The following is a 13,570-nucleotide window of genomic DNA, read 5'->3' on the forward strand; positions in this document are numbered from 1 at the left end:
GCTCAATCAGCTCATATTTCTCCAGATGTTTGTTGATGTCACCACTTACTAATGTTCCTAGGAGTTCGTCCAACTAGATCAGAATTACTGGTTAAATTTCCCTGACACTATCCCAGTTCATTTTGGAAATATTTGATTAGATTAATTTCTATCCACTCCCTAGCTACAATTCTCCCCACATTCATCTCTGAGGAGCTACTAATTCTGGAGGCAGATTTCTCCTCAGTGTATTTCTGCCATGTCAGAGGTGTAAGTCAGCAAAACCTTCTTATTGATTGCCTATATGTAGAATAGAGCTAATAGCCACTACTAGGACTGGCTACACGGATACTTTCCAAGTTGCCAAGGTTCTTTGATGATAATTTTCTTTGTCATAGTTTCTGTGCATGTGAGTCAGCTTTCCTGTCCTATTAATGATCTGAAGACTATGGCGAAGGAAGGCACAATCTCAGCAATTGCTCATGCAATTTTTGTGCACAGAATTTTAAAATCAGTTCCAAACTCTCCCTCAGCAGCTTGCCATCTGTTACCATCTCTTCTGAAAGCTACCAATTTTATCTACACATACTTTGTGAAACTGGCTTCCAACACCATGTGATCGCAGCAGGGAATTAGAATCATTTTAACACACAACATCTCTTAGACATGGTTCTAATTCTTTAATGTGTCAGAAGCCACAAGGTATTCATGCTGAAGTGTAATTAATTCTGAGGATCTTCAGCAATATTGTGTCATGTAAAGAGAGAGAAATAAACCAGATTTTAAAACACTTATGTTCCTTTTTGTGAGCGGGAGATTGAAAACAATGGGTTAATGAAATAAATGTCTGTTCTGTTAAATTGTTCAGATGTTCATAAACTTACAAGGAATGTATGCCTCATGCCCATTCATGCTTCAATATTCCTGCAACCACCTGATTTACAGCCCAAACCCAGGGTCTATGGCTTGTTTACTTTCTCCTGCAACTCTAAGCTGAAAGCATGTGCAAGCATGTGGATCCTTTCAGACGAGCTGAGAAAGAGATAAACAGTGTGAATTTTTCCATTTCCCAGTCCTTGGCATCTTAACTATCACAAATGCTGTAAATACCTGCAAAGTGCAAATTATATGGAAAGATATTATTTAGATTACCATCTAATAAGTTCCTCTAGTTGGTCTACAGGAATTGGAATCTTTCGTTCTTTCCTTCTGGCTGTATGATCTTTGTCCCCCAGTGTTTAACATTAAGCAGAACTGAGGAATTGTACCTTGGAACAGAAGTGTCATTGTTCCACTTAATGTAAACAATTGAACAAAGCAAAAGCAATGACCTTGTAATGCAGGACTCTCCCTCCATCCCCCAGACTGGATGTGCATATTTGGGAACAGTGCTATGGTGAAAGTACAGCACACTAGCTTGTCAGCAGCAATTTTACCAAATGGGACTGACTTGCAGCAGCCTCAGAGATTGAAAATGCAAGCATCCTGTATTCACCTATACAGCTTCTTCTACTGCACCCACTACAGACACATCTAGGAGCTTCTATTCATGGGAAACAGGCTAAGTACGTCCGAAAGATAAGAAACACTCTTAGTATCTAATATCGTATGTGTTTCCAAGGGAGGTGAGTGAAGGTTTCAGCAGCTATGTCCTTTTTTCCCCTCATTGTTTTCCACAGGAAACAGAAACACTCAGCTTCAGCCTGAGCTTTATGATACAACTGAGCCTTGGGCAGATCCTGGAATTCCAGCAGCTGATTTTCCAATAAAAACTTATTTTCTCTCTCACTATCTTTTCTTGGGGCTCAATTCTGCAAGGTGTGGTGTCTGTTGGCCAGGAGCAAGGAAAATCTGGAGTCTTTTCCTAACAGAAAGCATATCTGAAGTCTCCTGGGAGTCTGTGGACAGGGTTAGTGCATACCTTAGTGTGCTAGAGCTGGAGTGACCATCATCTCACAGAGACAAGCCTTTATCTTCTTCTCAGCATTTCAGTAGAAACAAAGCAAGCCTCCCAGAAAAGACTTGACACGTTTCCAAAAGCACAGAACTCCCTTATCCTGTCCTTTGCCCTAAACTGCAGCTTGGAATGAATCCTTCTTTTTCCCTAAATAGCTAAGATTCAAGCTAAATAAAGGTATTGCAGACTGTTTTCATCTGGAATATGTTAACTAAAGGAAATATGGTAAACTGCAATACAATCATGTCACACCGTTGTGACTCTGTTGCTGATAACTCAGCAGCCAACTCGCAAATGCAGCTGAGAACTCTTTGTTAAGTAGGAAAAGGAAAGCGACAGTTAATAAACATGAGCAGTCACTGAAGATCCAGGACTTACCCTGCGTCATCCCTGGCTCCCTTGTCTCCTGCTGATGTTTTCATCATTACAGTAAACTTTAAAGCACCTTCTGTTTCACAGTGGCTTTAGAGTTCCTTGGTAAAGAAAGCACTTCCTTTCCATCGCTGAGCAGAACCTCCACATCCTTAGATTTTGTACTGAAGAGACTTCGAGGGGCGTCAGGGGGAGGATGTTTAAAACCAGCTTCAGGCTCGGTACTATCGGAGGGCAGAGGACTAAACAAGCACTGAAACGAAAGCAAACTACCAAGAAGGTCTGATTTTAGCCTCTCTTATTTCTACTTCCTGTATTTATATGAACGGGGGATTTCAGGAAGAGGCAGTCTTTGGTGGTCAAGGGTGTGTGTGTGCGTGTGTGTGTTATAAAGCCATATTTAGTATAGCAAAGGCAGGTTAACCTTGTTAGAAGAAGAGCCTGAGACTGTCAGCTTATCTGTTTCTCTAACCTAAGTAAGTTTCAGGGGAAATTTTTACAGACTACAGGTATACCAGGAGGCAACAGACCATAGTGAACTTTGTAAAAGATTTTATAAGGCAGCAAGGCAGTAAGTCTCTGTCTGCAAATTCCTGAAGCATGTGTATTTCTATTGCTTGAGTAACTGGAACCAGATGGAGCTTGGAAACCTTTGTATTTACACAGGACCTGAGAAAATGAAATGTCTAACACTGGCAGAGGACAGCTTTGCAAAAAAATTCCCAGTTAAAGCAAAAGCTAACGATAAGGTTGTAAGACTGCTAGTGAATGAACAGCTACCTGTGCTGTGAAGCTCCAGTCAGTCTCAGAGCACGTCTGATCTGAAGTTACTTAACTCCAGTAGTTCTTGCTGTACTGGAAACCCGACTGTGTATAGACCAGCTGTGGAGGCTGGGGACTGACAGATGTGCTGTTAGACAGGGCTGGTGGCACTCCTATTTGGCAGCCCTATCATTCCAGAAATATTTGGTGTTGGGAGAATGCATAATGGAAAAATTAAGGCAGAAGTATGAATGTGAGGCAGAGAAAAGCAATTGCATAGAATGGAGAAGATGAAGGCAACTTTTTGCCTCTTTTATCTTTAGAGGGAATTTTTCCTTAGAAAAGCTGGCAAATAGAGAGAATACACTGTGCCATATGGCCCCCAGTGGAAATGGAAATGCTAGGCAGCTGCCAGTGTAATGACACGGGGGGAACTAGACCTCTGTGTAGAACACAAAGCTGCTTCTGCTGGCACTAAGCTTAGGAGAATCAGAGGGACTTTTACCATCATGTCATGTCCTCTGTATTAACACAAACTTTACTCAGTTTTTTTGACCAAGCCTGTAACATTTGCTGACATCGGGAAATCTGTCTTACAGCTTTAAGAAGGGTATTCCTTAAAAAATAAAAAGTCTGACTGAAAGGCTGTGCGATAGAAAACTCACCACTCTTCTGTGTAAGGTGTCTTAGTGTTTAATTGTTGGTATTATTTAAACTCACACTTGTATCTCATAATGCTCTTCTCTCAAATTAAGGAGCTCTCTGCTCCAATTCATGAAGTCATTTTCAGATGACCATAAACTTACATAACAAAAAATTTAGCCCTCTTAGACAAACTGATTGGTTGAAATTCACTCATCCCTCACTACAGGTGTGTCAGATCTCAGCTCTGAACCCTTCTGTTGGTTCTGCGTACAGAGGTCCGAGAAGGAAAAAATCCTCTAGATTTGTTCACCAGCTGGACATCTTTGAAATGAACCTTGGGTATTGGCATAAGAACAATGTCCTAGATGCATCACACCAATTCAACTCACACCCCAGATTTCTGTTGCTCTCCACTGCAATTCAACAGGGGCCAAGCCCACTCAGAGTATACCTGCTTTGCAGGAAAATAAGTTTGCTGAGACAGGAGACTATAAAGGTGTGCTGCTTCTGCATAAACCTGTTCAGATGGGGGAACTCTGTGTTCACAAATTTGCCTACATTGCCATCCTAGGCAAAGACCTACGATTTTGCAAATGCAGAACAAGAGTTTTCAGAGAGCGTTTGGCTTTGCAAAGATGTTGTTAGGCAAGAAGAAACAAAAAGGGCTAGAACTATTAAAAAGAACCAGGAAAAAAATACAAGAATCCAGTATTGTGATTCTACTTCATTTACACTTGATTTGAGCAAAGCTCTTTTTTTGTGTGTGTATGTAAAATCTTTCCTACAGTTTGCTGTCTAAAGAAGATAGAATTTTAGGAATTCAGAGTTTTGAACTTAGTGTTGTTAAAAGATATTGACTAAAATTCATGAAAAAAATCTTGCCTTTTTCTGCAAAATGCATAGTATTTCTGCAACATCAATAACTATTTCTGTGAAGTATTTAAAATATGAAAATGAAGATAAATTTTAACATGAGAAATTCTGTCCAAGCTTTGCTGGATGTTTTTTTAAGCCAGAGATTTGACAGGTTTGGAATATGATACTGTGTTCAGCCTCTAAAAGGAAACAATTTTACAAAAGTTAAATGATAAAATAATGTCCAGTTAGTGCAAGATGCGGCCTCTTTGTGATGGATTCAAGCTGAATGGGAGAATTCTTGTATTTTCTAGAACTGATTCACCCTTTCCAGCCTCTGCTACCACACGTTGCAGCCCTATTTTGTATTGTCATGTGGCTGAGTCGGAAAGGTTTGAAAATGCCTTATGAGGGAAGCCCTTAAGCGCTTTGGCTATAATAAAGTGCTTTCACCATATGCACAGATTACATGACAGCTCTGCTTTCCATATACAGTAGGGAGTAATATGGCATATGATAAGAGCTTGTAGGGATTGTCATGCCCATTGTGTCACTAATCCATAGATTATGTGCCTTTTATAGGGCCTATTACATAACAGAGCATGATGGGTCATCATTTCAAACCTATAGGGGATTAAAAGAAGTACTTCCCCAGTCAGATTTTGATTTTTAAAAGTTAATTCTGTGTGTAAGAAGGAATTTTTCCCTTCCCACAGCTTAGAAAAATTTAGCCTAGCATCCAGCAAAGAATGGACTCTTACATAGAAGTCGAATGCAGGATATCCTTTTCTCCACTTCACTAGGACTCTTCTGTAGATGCACAAAACCCACAGTGGCTAATGACAGGTTTATACATCAACAGGGATTCCAAAAGCATGCACTGCGGTTAAGAAAAATAAGGTCAAGTTTTGTTTTAACTTGCATTTCCTGGTAGTAAACTGGCTAGGAGTATTCATGAGAAGACTCTTGCCTAATGAAATTATTAAATCACCAGCACTTGAAACAAAGTTAACTCTTAGCTCCTCTTTTTCCAGAAACTGCATTTAAAAGCTTTCTGTCAACCCACATCAGACTGTACCGGAGACCATGTACATATACCAGAAGTCATCATAGACCCATCATATAGGGATGTTGGAAACGAGCAATCAAGGGTAAGAGAAATTACTCCTTCTCTTTGTAGTTTCTTTGGAGCCTAGGTAACTGGGAAAGGAAAGCAATGTGCAGCTTTTGGACCTTGCTTCCATCCTCTCCAGTCAGCATTCAGCATTCACTATGAATTTGCTGGATACCACTATACTATGGCACAAAGTAGCCAAAATACTCTTGATCAGAGCGTTTCTGAGACTGCCATAATTGCTTTTAGATCAGTGTCTCAGTACAGCAAAATGTACTCTCAGCAAATCACACACTTCTAGTCCCAAAGAGCAAATTGTCCGTTCCAGAATTGTTGCAAATCAGACTGATGCTCTTAACTGACCCCAAATAATGGCTTGATCCAGGTGATGCTCTCTGTAATAGATGAAAACGTGGGTTCTCTGTCATTCTCTTCAGCAGGGTCCAGATTTTACCCAAGAAAGTGCAGGGACGTCACCTAGTCAGGTCCTGAAATTGTAGATTTTCAACAATAACCATGGGCATGTTTCACAAGTTCTCATTCCAAGAAAAAGCCCAGCAAACACCTCAGTTGTTTATATAATTTATTGATAGTGTATATATTTTTCTATAGTGCATTACAATACTGACTGCTATAACCTTTTATAAATGCTGAATTAACTATTTTTTTTAAATTTTCACAACAAAAATAATCCAGTATCATGCCAACATTTTGTAACAAATTATCACATTAAATCCATTTGGATTTCATGACATATTTATCTGTACAAAGGACCCCATATCACAGAGCATTCACAGTGCATAAGGTCACAGTCATTGAAAAAATAAATAACAAGATAAATAGATTTCTGTTATTTACAGTTTACAAACCCATCCCTTTCTGTTTTCAAAGTAAGCAGTTCTAGAAAGTTTTAACAATATTTAAAGAGGTATTGCACCTCCTAAGGGTGCACTGCAAATGCCTGCAGGTATGAACACAGGGAATTTTTAAAGGTTCAGAAGCTATTTCAGTGACGAGAAACAATTTCAATTATTTTTTGCCAGTTTCCGTACAAATTTGTGCCAATTACTGGGACATTAATGAGCACTGGCATCAGTCTCTAGAATCTGATGGCAACAATTTGTTTGTAACTTTGCTGCAGTTTCAGCCATCTGAAACACAGATGCTGCTGGGAAAGCAGATTTACAACTGTTCTTTGCATATGAATAAAGGCTATAATCTTGCTGCTAAAATCCTCTGAAAGGAGGCATCTCAGCTGGTATTACTCTTTCTAGAGATTATACCTCTCTGGTGTTGATATGATACCTCTAGATTTTGTGACAATTCCCTATTGCTATAAATCACCTTTCCTATTTGCCTTTCAAAAGGTCATCTCAGTGTTAAGATGACAATGATCAATTACACTTTTTGTGCAAGTTTAAAAAAAAAAGTAATCAAACTGATAATTCTTCTAAGAAAATACCCAAATGGCATTAGTTTAACATAACACTTCCTTTCTTTCAGACAGTGCACCATATGTCACAAGTATGGTAGCAGGCAGAACAATGTGATGTACAAACTGCCACCATCACTACACATCTCGGCCTGTGGAGAAAGAGCTACATGTCTCTTCTTTTGGGACAGGGATGTATAGGATTTCACAGCTTTCTCTGGGGAGAAAATATCAGGACCCACACGGAAATAATGTGAGAAAAGTGTATGTTCAAGTTATTAAAAAGGAGGTTTTTTAAATGTGTACATGGTAGGTCAGAAACTGTAATGCCCGTGTCAGTTGAACAACATTCTTCTCAGCAGAACATTGATCCCTTGCATACAGTTTTCAAAACAGTTCAAGGGAATAATAAAGGGTTGGAGATAGAATTGCTGGAAATGCTGCCATTTACCTTTGTAATGATCATATAAATCTCATCATCCAACAAACTGAAAAACTGGAGTTCAGAATCAAAGAAACCCAAAGGAAACTGAGTAGTAAATGAATGAGCTGTAGAGACTTTCTTCTGTGTGCTTAAACAGAAGTAACTGATAGGTCTGAGGCTTCTGATGACAGAACATTATATCCATTTCAATTAGGAAGATTCTTTGGCTTCACCTGGTTATCAGTGTTATTTTAGTGCCTGTTTCATATTACATTAGGTCTGATCTCTCCTTGGCATGAATAATTGGGCAGTATTAACACAGTTTAAAGCACTCTACCAAAACCATCTAACTGTAGGATGCAAATAAATGGCATTACAATTGCAAGAAATCCAAGAAAGGAAGACAACAAAACTCATGGGGGATTTGTGCAACTAGAGCAAATGCATAATAGGAACAAGTGTAATTAAAACACAGTCACAAAGGAAACCAAAGACAGAATAAAATCTTCTCTATAATTTCTAAGTGTTAGACTAGTAAAGACTTTTTCCATTTGATTACATGTTGAAGGAATGTTTATATTTATAATCTAAACCCAGAAACTAATTATATGTTTGTTACAGTTGCAGCAAACATATGAAGATAAAATTGGCACCAACAGTGACTGAGCCAGGAGAAAGGTGCTTGACTATGCTGTACCTGTTGAGAAGACTAAAGGTATTCTAGGCTAGATTTCAGTCCAGAGAGCAGCCCTTAGGTCATCACGTCATCATTAAGATCACCATACCAGCAGCTTTTTGAATGCAGACATGTAGATCTTGAGGCTGAAATCTCTACTCAGGTAATACTTTATAACGCAGTACAATTCTTATGGTAAATAAATGGGATCAAACACTTTTGAACTCAATGGAAACACTCCTACTTGCTCACTGTAGACAGGACTGCACCCTGTGGGTCTATGTAGGACTGTGCTACTCCAGTGGAACTGCAGTAGAGCTGCTAAAAACTCTCCTTGGTCAGCTGTAACTCAGTTTTGATCCTGCTTGTACACCAGGACAGATGCACAGTTTTGAAGTCTGGGACAAGAAACCAGTTCTCTTATTTACAAGAGTGGAAATCCAAAGTGGTATCAGCAGAGAAGTCCACAGACTTTGGCCAAACCCCTAATTTGAGAAACAAATAAAGTCTTTAGACTACAAAACTAATAAAATATGAGAAGATCTAAATATGAGAAGATCTGAGTATGATAGAAAACCCCAAAACCATGCTCCAATGTCACCTTAGGACACAATCCAGCAAGGCACTTTGATATACACTTAGCTTTAAGCATGGAATCAATCCTACTGAAGTTAAGCTTTGCTGGATATGGGTTATCATTTTCTGAGTTGTATTATTTCTCAGTGTTGGTATGCTGGCAATTTTCAGATCACAGTAACAGTTTTCCCTCTCACATCCACCAGCTTTCTTTTCGCTCTTGGGCTGAGTATTAACTTACACAACATTGTGGCATACATTCCAAACTCAGCCACCTAACTTTTGCTATGGTTAGTACAACAAAACGGCTACAAAATTTTACAGGCAGGAACTGAAGAGCTGCAATACAGAACTGTACTAACTGCAGAGAACCAAGCACAAATCACTCCTTTTCTTGTCTGGAACCACATGAGAAAATTTAAATATATATATATATCTTTTAATACATGTGAAAGGCACTAGTCTGCTATTACTCAGCAATAGCCTCCTGAATTACTGATACATTCTGATGAGGGTTCATTTGATGTGCAACAATATGTCATTCAGATCTTCCTCGGGCTGCTCAGTTTATTGGCATGGCTTGGTCTATAACTGGCATCTTTATTTTAGTGTATGGATAATGACTACATCCAGGGACTCTTTAAGCTACTTACACGATTATGTCATCAAGGCCCTGATATAGCAATGAACAATTCTTTGGCAAACAATATACACGTTGGTGTCAGGGCAGAATCCTAGTAATGTTATTTATAATGATAAGCATGGCATGGTATCTGTCTTGGAGCAGAAGATACATATGAGACCACCTCACAAAATGCTGCATTAGAATTGAATATAAACTGTTGAGAACTGGGTCTGTGTTTTAGGGAGGCCTATAGACAGGGCCAGCCATGCAGTTTAAGGTCAGTATTACATTCTGAAACTGTATCTTGCTACAACAGTGATAAAACATTCTGGTTTTCTGGAGCAGGTAATATTAAATTTAAGCAGAATAATTCTAAATTATATGTGAAGGATTCATGGCATTAGTAAACCCAATTTCACGCATATTTGGACATACTTGCTACAGCCCTTAGTCTAAAATTGCCTGGCTCAGAAATATGAAGGTACAGTACAACTTGCTAGTTCTGGCACTGTAAACATTGATGCCCTCATCACTGTCAGCTGATCACCAGACATTCAAAACTAGATTTTGGAACTACTTTTCTGTAATGTAAAGACATCTGAGCTGCCTGAACAGGGCACAGAAGAGCAAATATTTACTTGGAGACAGTTAGTTTTCCAAGCCCACCCAACAGCAGAACATAAGAAAAAACCCAGTTACTTAGTCTCTCTCTCTGCTCCTTTCAGCCTATCTAAGCCATCACAATATTTTCAGCAGCAAATTGTCCTCCTGAAAGACAGCAGGGAAGAGACTAAGACTAGAGAGGGATGCTCCTACAGTGGCACAGTAGTATGCACCAACTTCACAGCCTTTCTGCAACAGAACGTAATTCCATCTCCTCAGCTTTACGCTGCAGCAAAAATGTCTTGAATGCCTGGAAATGGGGTCACTGGCATACTTGAGATCAAATGTGTTTACTCTCAGGCTTGTCTATTCAATAAAGCATTTTAATAATGCTGTATTTGTTGCCATCTTTAGAACTGGCTAGTTCAACTACACAACTACTTAATTAATGTGGAAAACCCTAAATGGATACTAATACTGACATTTGTAACAAAGTGTAAGCAAATAACAAACATGTTGCTCTTTACTTAGAATTACATTGAAGGGATCCAATTCCTAAGAAAATTCAGCAGCAGAATACACTCCTTAGTTTGTACCAGAATATTTTTAAATGGCCTTAGCTGTAAACACGTTGCCTGGTGTAACCAGTATTCTGCATGTGAGCTGGCTAAACAGAATTGTCAGATATATCAAAATAAACAACTGTCTGATTTAGTGCTTATTTCCAATAATGGGATTTTTTATATATATAGTCCTAAGTGCAAAATATTAATATATTTAAAAATGCACCGTTAGTTGATAGATTTGTCTTGGTTTAGAAACATTAAAAAACTAAAAACATCTATGTATAAAGTTACCTGTGCTTCTTTAGAAACTTCATGTGATCATTCATATACAGCTTTAAAATATTTTTAAAGTTTATTAGCAATTCAAAATACACTCTCTCAGTGATCTGCAATCATGTGACTGCAACAGTGTGGAATGTTACCCAATATTTTTAATACTCTGGGCCAGATCTTGCTGTCAATTACATCCAGAGTAATTCCTTGTATCAGATTTATGCTGGTGGAAAAGATATCAAAATGTGGCTTCTCCTGAGGGTTTAAAATAAGTATATCATGCTTCAGAACTTTCACGCAATCAAATCAAGGATCGTATTCTCTTGACAGACTTGCTTTTATCTGCACTGCTCAGTATCAGACACTTGTCTTCAGGAAATAAATAAAAACGTAGACCACACCAGCTTCTTGACCGAAAAAATAAGCTTCTTCCTCCCACAATCAGATCGAATCATACTGAGGGTGGGTTTTGTTGTCAGAAAGTCTGGATTATGTTCAGATACAACTCTCAGCTGATAACAGTAACTGATAATTACTGAGCACCCAGTTATATTTTATTGGTTTAGTTTCTTCTAAATTTACACAATGAGCTTACAAGGGCCAAGCAAAGTTTTTCTTGTGGCATGATATTCCACAAATGTTAGTTTATATTTATGTATACAGCATTCCTCATTAATGGTAAAATGTATTTTCAAGTATGAATTTCTGCATGTAATTATCTTCTTCAATATGCAGAAAGTCTGACTTCTAGTGTGCATCATCACAAATGATACAATGTACAATCATTTCCTCTTCTTTCTCTGCCACGCTGAAAGGAGTACTAAATATTCAACACTGCCATCAAAAACTGTCAGTGCAGTTCCTCTATAAGCAGAGCACTTGAAGGGGAAATGATGTCCTCAACAGTGCATGCCATGGTATGTGCCTTGGACTTTCTGGTCTTGTAGTTGAGCCATTTTAACTGAGCCAAGAAAAGTTCTCTTATTCTCCCATGGAAAGTAAATGTCAAAACCAAAAGAACTACAAGGATTTTTCTCCCATCCTTTTGCTAACCTTGGTGGTGGTTGTTGATTGTCTGCAAAGGGAGAATGAAAACCAAAACAGAATGTCCCAGAAATGGGTCATTCTAGAGCTCTGAGTAAGATCCACACAACTTCGTGACTGAGCAGCAATGTCCAAAGAGGAGGAAAATGCTTTGGTTGCCTTGAGCTAGCATGTTAAAAGAAAGGTATGCTTTCCTTCCACACAGGTAAAAGTGCTTGTTAGATGATAAAGCAGGAACGACATTCAAATTACTGATGGAAAGAAGGTAAAAATGTGAAGTGCCTCCTGTCATTTACAGCATATGTAATTAGAAGAATTTCAGTCACTCTTCTTGTTGTGGTTTAAGGTTCTTCTCGGCACATAGGGAAGTTGACAAAGGTGAAGACATTAAACTCTATCAATATGGAGAAACACAGGAAAACAGCATAAAGGAACAACACGTAGATGCCTAATTTCTTGTCAAGTTTCCACTTATTTACATGGATTCCAAGCACCTGCAAGCAAACAAAGTGTAGTTAATTAAGTCCCAAAGAACCCTTTTGGAAACAATCATTATAATCATTATGGGAGTCTTTTGAATTAGAGAACCTGAGCGAAGAAGAAAATAGAGTCTCAGTATTTTATAGATCAAAAAGTCAACATATGTTTCTCCGATCAAGAAAAGGAAAGTAGAGGCCCAAACTAAGAACTCAAACTCTGGCCTGACTCTAAGTTGTCCTGAGATCCTTTTACAAAATAATAAATGTACTCATTTTATGTCCCCTTCACAAGTTCTTCATGTAACTGAGAAACAGCCCCTAGGTGCCAAGTTTCAGTCTGTTGTGCCTCTTCAGTACATGGGGCATGCTCTAGTCAGGCAGCGCTCACTCATTGATTCGGTATAAACTAAAGGGATGCACCAAACTACATGAATGCCTCACCCTTCAGCGTTGCCCTTCTCATCCTTTATGTCCCACTAATACACCAGTACCTAATGTTCATTCCTTCCAACAGCTTTAGAAGAGGTGGTTTCTTTGATGTTTTGCTAAGCACCAGAGCTAAGTTACAAGTTACAGGTGCAATGAAGTCCTCAGGAAAGTATCTATTTTCAGTGGCAGAGAGTGTCTCTGAATTATTATTTGTTTTGCTCAAAACTCCTCATCGAGTTTTGCTGGGAAGGTCTGTGTGAATTGGGGTATCCAGCAGAACAAATGAGACAACAATAGATGCTTTGAACTCAGGTGACGGGCTTTCTGCTATGAAAAGACTCTTTTCAGAAAAGCATGAACAAGTAGCACAGTAACACATCTGCACAATCCTCCCATTTTTCCCAAAGTGCTAATTACCACCACAGATGCAGTAACAGATACAAATGTCTACAGAACATCTTTGTTGTTCTACAGGCATCATACAGTAAGGCAGAACCAGGGATAAGAAAAGAACAGGTTCCCACAGCTTATCTTTTAGACGCATCAGGAAGTTAGTGGCACAGTGAACAGCCCTGGTCATTCTGGCTCTTAAGCCATGCACAGGTGATATGGAGTTCTGTAAGATCTAGTCATGCAAAAGTGTGAAATCTCCAGTGATGATGCCCTCTTCTACAAGGTCTCTACAGAGCCTCCACAGGCCATCAGTGAAAGATGTTAGTGTAAGTGGGTATTTTTATACCTCTGGGATTTGTTTCTTCC

The 13,570-nt window shown here is 38.8% G+C and overlaps 2 protein-coding genes across 2 annotated transcripts in view; both read right to left on the reverse strand.

The window, feature by feature from the left end:
- RIN3 (Ras and Rab interactor 3) overlaps window positions 1-2,579 on the reverse strand; it is a 74,863-nt gene extending 72,284 nt beyond the window's left edge. Inside the window, exon 1 of the mRNA XM_061997763.1 lies at window positions 2,315-2,579. Coding sequence (XP_061853747.1) covers window positions 2,315-2,361 — 47 coding nt within the window. The 5' untranslated portion in view covers window positions 2,362-2,579. The remainder of the gene's footprint in view (window positions 1-2,314) is intronic.
- An 8,370-nt stretch (window positions 2,580-10,949) lies between these two features.
- SLC24A4 (solute carrier family 24 member 4) overlaps window positions 10,950-13,570 on the reverse strand; it is a 98,006-nt gene continuing 95,385 nt past the window's right edge. The window contains exon 17 of the mRNA XM_061997764.1: window positions 10,950-12,397. Coding sequence (XP_061853748.1) covers window positions 12,245-12,397 — 153 coding nt within the window. The 3' untranslated portion in view covers window positions 10,950-12,244. The remainder of the gene's footprint in view (window positions 12,398-13,570) is intronic.

Source organism: Colius striatus, chromosome 6 (genome assembly GCF_028858725.1).
Source record: "Colius striatus isolate bColStr4 chromosome 6, bColStr4.1.hap1, whole genome shotgun sequence".
Taxonomy (NCBI): domain Eukaryota; kingdom Metazoa; phylum Chordata; class Aves; order Coliiformes; family Coliidae; genus Colius; species Colius striatus.